General features: G+C 48.4%; 1 protein-coding gene across 4 annotated transcripts in view; it reads left to right on the plus strand.

Annotated features, from left to right (window-relative positions):
• The window catches only part of PMFBP1 (polyamine modulated factor 1 binding protein 1), a 136,452-nt gene that overhangs the window by 117,241 nt on the left and 6,741 nt on the right, over positions 1 to 12,470 (plus strand). For 3 of the 4 annotated variants that reach the window (XM_038754057.1, XM_038754056.1, XM_038754059.1), the window contains 5 exons: positions 1,907 to 2,074; positions 6,502 to 6,669; positions 8,269 to 8,436; positions 11,161 to 11,270; positions 11,790 to 11,864. In XM_038754057.1, coding sequence (XP_038609985.1) covers positions 1,907 to 2,074; positions 6,502 to 6,669; positions 8,269 to 8,436; positions 11,161 to 11,270; positions 11,790 to 11,864 — 689 coding nt within the window. The remainder of the gene's footprint in view (positions 1 to 1,906; positions 2,075 to 6,501; positions 6,670 to 8,268; positions 8,437 to 11,160; positions 11,271 to 11,789; positions 11,865 to 12,470) is intronic. The other variant, XM_038754058.1, reaches the window with a different exon arrangement.

Below are 12,470 nucleotides of genomic sequence, written 5' to 3' on the forward strand. Positions count from 1 at the left end.
ATACTAAGCAGTGGGTAGATACAATATAATAAGATTCCACATGGGGCTCACAGTCTTAAGAGGGAGAACAGGTATTGAGTTCTCATTTTATAGATGAGGGAACTGAGGCACAGCGATATTAAGCAACTTGCCCAAGGTCAAACAGCACACAATAATAATAATAATAATAATGGCATTTATGAAGCGCTTACTATGTGCAAAGCACTGTTCTAAGCGCTGGAATGGTATTAAGCGCTTACTATGTGCCGAGCACCGTTCTAAGTGCTGGGGAGGATACAAGGTAATCAGGTTGTCCCTCGTGGGGCTCCCAGGCTTAATCCCCAATTTACAAGTGGCAGAGGTGGGATTAGAACCCAGGTCCTCTGACTCCCAGGACTGTGCTCTTTCTGCTAGGCCACACTCCTTCACTGTTGCCAAAAGGACAGGCTTTTTTGAGGGTAGATTTTTCTTTAATTAAAGCAGCGTATTAACGCAGGCCCCTTTGGAAAGTCATTTGTCAGGACGGCCTTGTTCTGAAGCACATTCTTTCTTGCGAGCTCTTCTCGGACGGAGAAGTTTAGAGTGCCATATTGCATTGAGATACCTGGGTTGAGGAAATTGTCTTACATGCCTTCCTGGTTTCTCACCTCACGTTTGAGTGTCCCTTCTTACACTTTGGGCAGCTGAGAGGCTCCCTTAAAGTTCACCGGCTGAAGGACCGGTGTCCTTCAGTCTTCTCAAGAAGTAAACATTTCTTCTGACAGAAGATAAAATTATTTCATTTAAGAAATAGTCTTCCCCTGGGGCATTTGTACTGAGGGTTTAGAAATTATCCAATTTAAAGTTTCTCATCTCACCAACTCCTGAGGTCATACATCTCCAGGTTCCTACAGAATAAAGTAATAAACTCAGAGCTATTGCTGAGGAGAGAAAATAAAGCCGGGTGGGAGGGTGTGTCTCCCCCAAGCTGATGAAGAAAAGTCAGACGTGTGAATTCCCAAAACTCCCTCTGGCCAGGCTCACCTCCGCACAGTTGAACAGTCACCCCGAGAACCAAGGCCAAGTCCAGTCCCTGCCTTCAGTCCAGTCCCAGTTTCATCCCTAAACAGGAAACCCTTTTCCAGTGTTCCCAGTGCAGATGAAATGCAGCCCTCAAAGAATCCAAGGGTCCCGGTGGAAGATAGCAACTCGACAGCTATCCTGGAGTGAGGTTCCCTCATCCTCACAACCCAACCTGCCAGTCTGCATTTTAGGGTACTCTGGGCCCAAACCCCGCCCCATTTCTGAATAATAGTAATAACTATAACAAACAAATCATATTTAAGTGCTCACTATGTATCAAGCACAGTTCTAAGCACTGGGGGAAATACAAGTTAGTCAAGTCAGGTGCAGTCCCTGTCCACATGAAGTTCCCTAAGTAGGAGGGAGGATAAGTATTACAGATGAGGAACTGAGGCACAGAAAAGCCAAGTGACTTACCCAAGGTCGCCCAGCAGGCAAGTGGCGGAGCCAGAATTAGAACCCAGGTCCTCTGACTCTCAGGGGGTTCTGCCCATTAGGCCACGCTGCTTCCTCCTGAAAGTGAGTAGAGGAAGGAAACTGGCTGGTAGAAGAGGGGGAGCAGCATCGGGTCAGGCGGAGTCACTTTGCAGCTGAGGGGAAGCGGTGGAGCAGTCCCTTCAGCTCTAGCTCAGGGTTCATTCATTCTTCAGTCGTATTTATTGAGTGCTTACTGTGTGCAGAGCACTGGACTAAGCGTTTGGGAAGTGCAAGTTGGCAACATTTAGAGACGGTCCCTACCCAACAGTGGACTCACAGTCTAGAAGGGGGAGACAGACAAGAAGTTTGCGCGTGAGAGGTGCCCCGGACAGAGAAAGCAGCGCCAAAATGCCTGGGGTCAGTGATCGGAACGCTTGTTTCTTCGAAGGCGACCCAGCGGGAAAAGGCCTTGCTCCGGCTCCAGGCCGAACTGAATAAGGCCCGGGAACGAGAGAGGCAGAGCATGCAGGATGTGGTGGGCGCCAAAGAGGCCGTCCAAGACGTAGCCAAGAAGGTGGCATCTTACCAGGACAATCTGAAGGGAGCCCTGGAGCAGGTAGGTGAGGAATCTCATCTCACCCTGCCCACAAAGCCTGCCTTTGGAGAGATGTGTCCAGCGCTTAGGACAGTGCTTTGCACATAGTAAGCGCTTAACAAATACCATTATAAAATAAAAATGGAGCCTAAGGCCCCAGCTGGCGAGCTCAGAGCACTCCACTGCCATCATTTTATGTGAGGCTAGGCCCTGCAGAAGTGGCTGGCTTTCAACCAGGCAATCAATCAATGGTATTTCTAGAGCTCCTGCTCTGTGAAGAGCGCTGTAATAATAATAATGATGGCATTTGTTAAGCGCTTACTATATGTAAAGCACTGTTCTAAGCGCCGAACTAATTCCTGGGAAATAGAATACAGATAGAAGACACAATTCCTGCACACAAGGACCTTAGAATCTAACAGGAGAAATAATAATAATAATAATGGCATTTGTTAAGTGCTTACTATACGTAAAGCACTGTTCTAAGCGCCGAACTAATTCCTGGAAAGTAGAATACAGATAGAAGACACAATTCCTGCACACAGGGACCTTAGAATCTAACAGGAGAAATAATAATAATAATAATGGCATTTGTTAAGTGCTTACTGTAAGTAAAGCTTATAGTTCTGAACTAATTCCTGGAAAGTAGAATACAGATAGAAGGCACAATTCCTGCACACAGGGACCTTAGAATCTAACAGGAGAAATAATAATAATAATAATGGCATTTGTTAAGCGCTTACTATAAGTAAAGCACTGTTCTAAGCGCCAAACTAATTCCTGGAAAGTAGAATACAGATAGAAGACACAATTCCTGCACACAGGGACCTTAGAATCCAACAGGTGAAATAATAATAATAATAATAATAATGATGGCATTTGTTAAGCACTTACTATGTGCGAAGCACTGTTCAAAGCGGGGAGATACAAGAGATAGATGTCAAATATTTTACCAGTAAGAGGGAAATACGCTCGAATAGTAGAGTGTGCAAATTGGTATGTACCAAAGTGCAACGAGAGGCAAGGAGTACTGAAAAAAAGTATGAAGGTGGTGCCAAAGGATTGAGATGATAGTTGGTAGGATATGACCTAGGAGGAAGAAAAATGAATTGGGGAAAGCTTTCTGAAGGAGGTGGGATTGCAAGAAGGGTGATGAAGACATTCTGGTGGATTTAAAGGGGGAAGAAGTGAGTCAGAGGTTGGAAGCAGGAGAGTCAAGAACGAAGCACAACAAAATGAGGGTGGGAAGAACGGAGAGTGAGAGTTGGAGTGTAGAAGAGAGTGGCTAGGTAAGAGGGAAGAAGCTGATCGAGTGCCTTCAAGTCAGTGAGTGGGAATTTCTGTTGATGCGGAGAGGAGTAGGCAGTCAGTGGAAGTTTTTGAAGAGTAGCGAGATGGGCGCGGAATGATTCGGAAAGATGATCCAAGAAGCAGGGTAAACTACAGGCTGGAGGTTGGGAGACCAGTGAGGAGGTTGAGGCAATAATCAAGGAGAAGCAGCGTGGCTCAGTGGAAAGAGCACGGGCTTTGGAGTCAGAGGTCATGGGTTCGAATCCCAGCTCCTCCACCTGTCTGCTGTGTGACATTGGACAAGTCACTTAACTTCTCTGAGCCTATCTCATCTGTAAAATGGGGATGAAGACTGAGCCCCATGTGGGACAACCTGCTCACCCTGTATCCCCCCAGCGCTTAGAACAGTGCTTTGCACATAGTAAGCGCTTAACTAATGCCATCATTATTATTATGACAAGTGTCTGGACCAGAATGGTGGTCGTCGGGATGGAGAGGATCTGAGAGATGCTATAGAGGAAAAATTGGCGGGGTTTAGCAGCCAACCGGCTCTGAGAGCGGAATGAGAGTGAAGAATTAAGGATGATAACAATGAGTAAAAATAGTAATTGTGGTATTTAAGTTCTTTCTATACTCCAAGTACTATTATTCTAAGCCACCAGATAATCACTTAGCACAAAGTCCCTGTCCCAAATGGGGCTCACAGTTTAGAAAAAACAGGTATTGAATCTCCATTTTACAGATGAGGAAACTGAGCCACAGGGAAGTGAAGTGACTGGACCAAGGGCACACAGCAGCCAAATGGCAGAGCCAGAATTACGACCTGAGTCCTCCAACTCCCAGGGCCATGCTCCTTCTATTAGGCCACACACCCGCTTCTCAATGTCAAGGGCTTTGGAGACCGGGAAGATGGTGGTGTCAACTGTAATAGAGAGGAAAGGAAAGGAATTCAGTTTCAAAACAGGAAGATGCCCTGCAGGCATGAGGAAATGTGACACTGCCGGTGGGGAGGATTGAGTGTAGCAAGATAGATTTGGGAGTGAGTATAAAGTGAGGAAAAATGGGGCATTTTGGACAGGAATGAGAGCAGGGAAAGGGGCAATAGCCAGAGGGTGCAATGGCATCAAGAGGAGGCTTTTTTAGTCTGGGAGAAATGTGATCATGTTTGAAGGAAGAGGTAAAGAAACCATCACAGTGAGTGAAAATGCTGGTAGGGAGGGAAGAAAAATAGGAGCCAGTGTTTTCAGAAGGTGAGAGGTGATGAGGTCAAAGGTACAGGTGGAGGGTGTAGATTTGAAATGCAAGGGGGGGACCTCGGCCTGAGCAATTGTTTGAAAGGATGAGAATAGTGTTTAGGGATGGGAGGGAGTTGGGGACATGAGAGGAAAACTTTGGAATGCTTGTGCTTCATGATTTCAATTTTATTAACAATATGAATAAAATTTGAGAAACAGCATGGCCTAGTGGTATGAGCCCAGGACTGGAAGACAAGTGACCCGAGTTCTAATCCCAGCTTGTCATTTGCCTCCTAAATGTCCACTTACCTTCTCTGTACCTCAGTATCCTCATCTTTAAAATGGGGCTAAAAACCTTGTCTCCCCCCTTAAAGAGTAAGCCCCATGCAGACCCACTATATACTCTAATTGTAGAATATATCTTACCCCAGTACTAAGTACAATGCACGACATAATAAGAGCTTAACAAATACAGTTATTTTTATTATTATTACCGAAGTAGTTGGGAAGTACGTTAGGGACAAGAGGCAGGGGAGAATGAGCACGGAGGGAGTTAAAAGCCGGAAATAAATGGGGCAGACGCTGGCCAGAGGAATCTCTGAGGGAGAAGTAATATGGCTGAGATGAAGACAGGGCAGAGTTCTGGCCCTCAAGGGTGAACAAGAAATGGCCAAAGTCAGTCTGGTGCCTGGATTTTCCCAGCAACAGCACCGCAACATGAGCTCAGGAAAAGAGTGAGCATATGCCGTGGAGGTGATCCAGAGCTGGGCTTGCTTTTTAAAAATGGATGGAGGAAAAGGGGGACAAAAGCAATGAGTTCAATGGAAAGGGAATTGTTGAGGATGCGGATTTGTGCACCAAGGCAGGGCAGGGGAGGTGGCCCATTCCCTTCGGGGTCAGCGCCTCCGGCAGTGGGGAAGAACCTATCAAATGGGCCGCATTAAAGACCAGTAACAGGATTTAGCAAGTTCTTGGACGGAAGTCAGGAGAGGGCAGAGATTGCCACCCCACCTAACAAGAAAAAGGAAAAAGAGGAAGAGGTGAACCAGCTGTGGAAGGATGGGAAGACAAGAGTTCATTTCGTAAGGGCAGTAAAGCATTCATGGACAGGAGGGAGAAGGAAAGGGCAAAAGAAGTAAACAAACTCAATATCTTCGCCAAGTCCTTCTCACTTAGTGCTCTGGGGACCACAGCTCCATACTGGGGACGCAAGTCCCTGCCATCCCAACTTCTCTAACAGGATGTCCTTGCAGGCCTCTCTGAGAATCCTTGAGGTTACTTCACAGGTGCTAAAGAGAGGGAGGGTGGTAATCCTCGAGGCCCGGGGGAGGGAAGGAGGGAAAGGGAGAAGAGAAAGCCAAGGTGTCAGCAAGGGAAAGGCAGACATTCATGCCAGGTGGTCTTTTCTGGCTTTGCCATGAGACGATTTCTTTTCCAAATGATAAGCCAAGTCAGCTCAGCTCCAGCAGAATGTATTTTGGATAGAGCACAGTGGCAGATTAGGGAGCTTCCTTGGGGCAACACATGTGTGGACATGGCGAGGTACGGTGTCCGAAGAATGGTGATGTGCATGCACACAATTCTGGACACGGGCTGAGAATTATAACATGCATTTTTCATAAACCAGGGTTCCGCCGGAATGAAACTCCCACGTTCTAGAAGAACCAGGGGGAGTAGACCAGGACTCGGATCGTTGGGCCATCTTGAATCCACCCATACCCTTCCCCTTCTCCGCCCTAATTCTGACTCCCCGGGCGGCTGCTAAACATCCCGGCGGGTCACAGGGCCGACATCCCGCACACGAGGAGCCCGTCTCCCTCGAACAAGCAGGAGCCCTGGCCTCGGGGAGAGAGCCCGGGATTTGATGAGTGCCCAGCGTGGAGGGGAGGCCTTTCACGGTTCCTTTTCCTTTCTGGCCTTCAGCTGGAGGAGAAGGTACAGGAGGCGGCTGGGCTGCGGGCAGAGCTGTTGCAGACCCGGCACAGGAAAGCGCAGCTGGAGGAGGAGACGGCGGCCTACGAGGAGCGGATGAGAAGACTGAATGGGGAGCTGAAAAAACTTCAAAGCGTCCACGAGCAGAGCGAACACGAGGTAAGGGAGATGCCGGGAGGCTGGAGGCCGTGCGGGACACGCTAGAAGAGTCTGTGGGATCGGGGACAGTGGGGGCCGTCCTCATAATAATAATAATGACGGTATTTGTTAAGCGCCATGTGCCAAGCACTGTTTGAAGCACTGGATCTGACCCAACCAAACATGGGGCTGCACTGCAGTGAGAGGCAAGGAGTACCAAAAAAAAGTATTAAGGTGGTGCCGAAGGATTGAGATGATAGTTGGTAGGATATGACCTAGGAGGAAGAAAAAAGAGTCGGGCCTGGCCTGTCTGCGTACATTTTCCCACCCAACCTATCCCTCACAATGAGCTTCCTTCCTCCCATCTACTTTCTTCCTCCCTTGCTCTCTTCTTCCAGGTATCCACTCAGCTTCCCGCCTACTCCTGGAAGCGGCAGACGGCTGGTGCCCTCTGCTGCTGAGAAGAGATGGAATTTCCTTTCCGAAACTTGGGAATCTAAGGGGTGTGGTGGGGGTTGGATACTTGCGTGAGCCCTTAGGCGATTGAGGGATACCTTATAAATAATAATAATAATAATAATGGCATTTGTTAAGCACTTACTATGTGCAAAGCACTGGGGAGGATACAAAGTGATCAGGTTGTCCCACGGTGGGCTCAGTCTTCATCCCCATTTTACAGATGAGGAAACTGAAGCCCAGAGAAGTGAAGTCACTTGCCCAAAGTCACCCAGCTGACCATTGGCGGAGCCGGAATTTGAACCCATGACCTCCGACTCCCAAGCCTGGGCTCTTTCCATTGAGCCACGCTGCTTCTCCTTGCGAGGCAGACGTTCCCTCCGCTCGCTTTCTTAATCAATCACGGCTACGTGTTGAGCGCTTACTGTGTTCAGAGCACTATTTACTAAGCGCTCAGGAGAGAAGCAGCGTGGCTCAGTGGAAAGAGCCCGGGCTTTGGAGTCAGAGGTCGTGGGTTCTAATCCCGGCTCCGCCACTTGTCAGCTGTGTGGCTTTGGGCAAGTCAGTTCACTTCTCTGTGCCTCAGTTACCTCGTCTGGAAAATGGGGATTAAGTCTGTGAGCCCCACGTGGGACAACTTGATTACCTTGTATCTACCCCAGCGCTTAGAACGGTGCTTTGCACATAGTAAGCGCTTAATAAATGCCATCATTATTATTATTATTACACTACAGTAGAGTTGGTAGACACATTCCCCGTCCACAACAAGCTCCAGTCCAGCAGAATGCTTCTCTCTCATCAGGTTCACTCTGGGCCGGAGCTCTCAGGGGAGCTGGGGGTGACGGAGTGAGGGTCTTTCCCCCGAGAAGCAGTGTGGCTCAGTGGAAAGAGCCCGGGCTTTGGAGTCGGAGGTCACGGGTTCAAACCCCGGCTCCGCCAATTGTCAGCTGGGTGACTTTGGGCAAGTCACTTCACTTCTCTGGGCCTCAGCGACCTCATCTGTAAAATGGGGATTAAGGCTGTGAGCCCCCCCGTGGGACAACCTGATCACCTTGTAACCTCCCCAGAGCTTAGAACAGTGCTTTGCACATAGTAAGCACTTAATAAGTGCCATTATTATTATTATCATTATTATTATTTCCCATCACCTTCTCCCCTGGGCAGGTACAAGCCTTTGACAAGAGGATGGGGGCAATAAACGCTCAGGTGCTGCACTGGCAGAAACTGCATCAGGAACAACTGCGGAATCTGACGGATAAGGAAGAGGAAATTGTCCTATGCAAGGTGGAAATGGCCTCCTTGAATGAGAAACTACACGCCAAAGAGGACGAGGTAATGGGGACTTCCCACCCATCTCTCCACCCTTCTTCCTTGATATTATAAATTCCTTATTCATTCATTCAATTGTATTTATTGAGCACTTAGTGCGTGCAGAGCACTGTACTGAGTGCTTGGAAATTACAATAAAATAATAGAGACAATCCCCGCCTACAGTGGGCTCAATGTCTGTCTTCCCTTCTGGACTGTAAGCCCACTACTCTACACTTAGGAAATGCTCAATAAATATCATTGATGGATAATAATGGAGGTGTTTAACTGTACTGAGCGCTCGGGAGAGCACAGTATAAAAATATAGCAGACACATTCCCTGCCCACGACGAGCTTACAGTCTAGGGGGAGTTTTCAGTCTACTTTGTCAAGCACTAAGTGCCGGGGTAAGTACAAATTAATCATTCATTCAATCGTATTTATTCATCATCATCAATCGTCTTTATTGAGCGCTTACTATGTGCAGAGCACTGGACTAAGCGCTTGGGAAGTACAAATTGGCAATATATAGAGACAATCCCCGCATACAGTGAGCTCAACATCTGTCTTCCCTTCTGGACTGTAAGCCCACTACTCTACACTTAGGAAATGCTCAATAAATATCATTGATGGATAATAATGGTGGTGTTTAACTGTACTGAGCGCTCGGGAGAGCACAATATAAAACTATAGCAGACACATTCCCTACCCACGACGAGCTTACAGTCTAGGGAGAGTTTTCAGTCTACTTTGTCAAGCATTAAGTGCCGGGGTAAGTACAAATTAATCATTCATTCAATCGTATTTATTCATCATCATCAATCGTATTTATTGAGCGCTTACTATGTGCAGAGCACTGGACTAAGTGCTTGGGAAGTACAAATTGGCAACATATAGAGACAGTCCCTACCCAAAAGTGGGCTCACAGTCTAAAAGCGGGAGACAGAGAACAAAACCAAACATACTAACAAAATAAAATAAATAGAATAGATATGTACAAGTAGAATAAATAAATAGAGTAATAAATATGTACAAACATATATACATATATACAGGTGCTGTGGGGAAGGGAAGGAGGTAAGATGGGGGGATGGAGAGGGGGACGAGGGGGAGAGGAAGGAAGGGGCGCTATTTATTGAGTGCTTACTGCGTGCAGAGCACTGTACTAAGCGCTAATCAGACCGAACAAGTCCCTCCAAGCCCCCACCCACCACCTCATCCTCCCCACCACCAACCTCCAGCTTCTGCTCCCAAACCCCAGGCCCCTCAGACAATCAATCAATCAATCAATCAATCGTATTTATTGAGCGCTTACTATGTGCAGAGCACTGTACTGAGCGCTTGGGAAGTACAAATTGGCAACACATAGAGACAGTCCCTACCCAACAGTGGGCTCACAGTCTAAAAGGGGGAGACAGAGAAGTCATCCTCAATGGCCCCAAAGAGGGGCCTCCAGGAAGGCTACACTGAGGGCTGAGTTCGAGCACCACCGATGTCCTCCACTGGCTTCTAGTAACAGCTTTTTTTGACAGAGCTGTATCCTGCAGAATGAAGTCAACATTTTAAAACAGCGATCTGTGGCTCGTGAGAATCAGCTTGGCCTAGTGGAAAAAGCACGGGCCCCGATGTCAGAGGTCTGCCACTTGTCTGTTGTGTGACCTTGGGCAAATCACTTCACTTCTCTGTGCCTCAGATACCTCATCTGTGAAATGTGGATGAAGACTGTGAGCCCCATGTAGGACATGGACCGTGTTCAGCCTGATTATCTCAAATCTACCCCAGAGCTTAGTACAGTGCCTGGCACATTCATAAGCATTTGAACAAATACCATTAAAAAAAATAATCACACTGTGAGGTACATTTTCCCTCTCCAACCACAGGTCTCCTGATGGTCTAATTCCAGCTGCCTCCAGGCCCCCCGTATTTCCTTCCATGGGTCCACAAACACGGAACGAGTGTAGGGATTGTCCCTTTTATAATAATAATAATAATGATGGCATTTGTTAAGTGCTTACTATGGGCAAAGCACTGTTCTAAGCACTGGGGGGGGATACAATGTGATCAAGTTGTCCCACGTGGGGCTCACAGTCTTAATCCCCATTTTTACAGATGAGGTAACTGAGGCTCAGAGAAGTTAAGTGACTTGCCCAAGGTCACACAGCAGACTTGTGGTGAGGCTGGGATTCAAACCCATGACCTCTGACTCCAGAGCCCGTGCTCTTTCCACTGAGCCACGCTGCTTCTCTTCTAGACTGTGAGCCCACTGTTGGGTAGGGACCGTCTCTATATGTTGCCAACTTGTCCTTCCCAAGTGCTTAGTACGGTGTTCTGCACACAGTAAGCGCCCAATAAATACGATTGATTGATTGATTGAGGATGGAAATTGGCCTGCTTCCTGAGGGGAAGGGCAGGGGTCCTGTCTGCTACAAGATTTCCTCGTGAGCACTTTCCTTTTAGCAGGCCTCATTCTAGGTCATCCCTACCAACCCTCTCCTCTAGACGTGCCCTCGCCTATTAGAACTGCGTTGCCCTGAGGAGAAATCCTGGTCTGTCATGCAGTCAATCAATCATATTTATTGAGCGCTTACTGTGTGCAGAGCACTGTACTAAGCGCTCTGGTGCTGAGCCTCAACTCCGGAGGGCCCATCCGTTGGCTCCAGGGCTGCGTCCGGTTCCGAGAGGCAACCGCCACCATTTTACCCTCTTCTCCCTCTGCTGCTGTCACAAGAGCCCCGTTCTTTCTCCTAGGTGGAAGCGCTGAGAACCTCCCTAAGGACCGCGCAGACGGACAGCCAGAGGCTTCATCGGGAGATCGAGCTGGTTGTGGCCAACGTCTATCAGTGGGTGAAAGGACAAAAGTGAGTGGGCAGGGAATTGCCCGGAGTGGGCTTTGAACCCCTCTGCTTAGATTCCTAGTGGTCCTGGCCCAAAGCCCAACCTCCCCAAGGTAAACGTCTCCCTCCCCGGCCCGAGGTCCAGGATGGCTCTGGTTATTCCCAGCCTAGAGGACCCCAAGACTAGAGGATCACAGGCCGGCCCCCCCAAATCCAAGCCCTAGGGATCCCACAGTAAGCAGCCCCCATTTCAGGCCCAGCTTTGGCCTGGATGCATCTTTCTGCAGGTCAATCATCCCAGACGGCCAAGATAGTTTTGGCTTATTTTTACCGCTCCCCTGCCTCTGCTAACCGCGCCTCAGAGGCCTCCTTGGCTTAGTTACGTCCACCCCGAATAGCCAGAATCTTCTTTCCAAACACATCCAGGCCCCTGGGCCGAACCGGAGCCCCCTCACCCTATGCGGCCGAGAGCTGTCCTCGGGCAGGACCCTCGGGGCAACCCTTGAACACTCAGACTGGCCTCACGTGGCGTTTTCCTTACAGAGAGGCCAATGAAATACTGGGGCAGAAGGTCCTCGCGCAAACCAAGCACATCGCCCAGCTGTCCTGTGAAAAGGAGTAAGTGAGAACAGCCCCGACCGATAATAATTATGGTACTTAAGAGCTTACTGTGGGCCAAGCACTGTGGACTAAGCGCTGGGGTAGATTCAGGATGATCTGGTTAGACAGTCCCTACCCCACATGCGGTCCCAGTCCAAGTAAGAGGGAGTAGGACTTAATCCACGTTTTACAGAGGAGAAAGCTTAGGTGCAGAGAAGTGAAGTGACTCACCCAAGGTCACGCAGCAGACGAATGGCAGGGCTGGTATTAGAACCCAGGTCGATTTCCAGGCCTTGTTTTTTCTCTTAGATCATGCTGCTTCCAGTCCGGCCCCCTCATTGCGTGGACACCCACTCGGCCCAGGCTGCTGGTCCCTTCCACTACCCTCAGTTCATTCATTCATTCAATCGTATTTATTGTGCAGAGCACTGTACTAAGCACTTGGGAAGTACAAGATGGCAACATATAGAGACAGTCCCTACCCAACAGGGGCTCACAGTCTAGAAGGGGGAGACAGAGAACAAAACAAAACATATTAACAAAATAAAATAAATAGAATAAATATGTACAAATAAAATACCCCTGGCAGCCTTCCCTTCCCCTTCTGCCAGGAGCACGGAGGAA

Source organism: Tachyglossus aculeatus, chromosome 11 (assembly GCF_015852505.1).
Source record: "Tachyglossus aculeatus isolate mTacAcu1 chromosome 11, mTacAcu1.pri, whole genome shotgun sequence".
Classification (NCBI taxonomy): domain Eukaryota; kingdom Metazoa; phylum Chordata; class Mammalia; order Monotremata; family Tachyglossidae; genus Tachyglossus; species Tachyglossus aculeatus.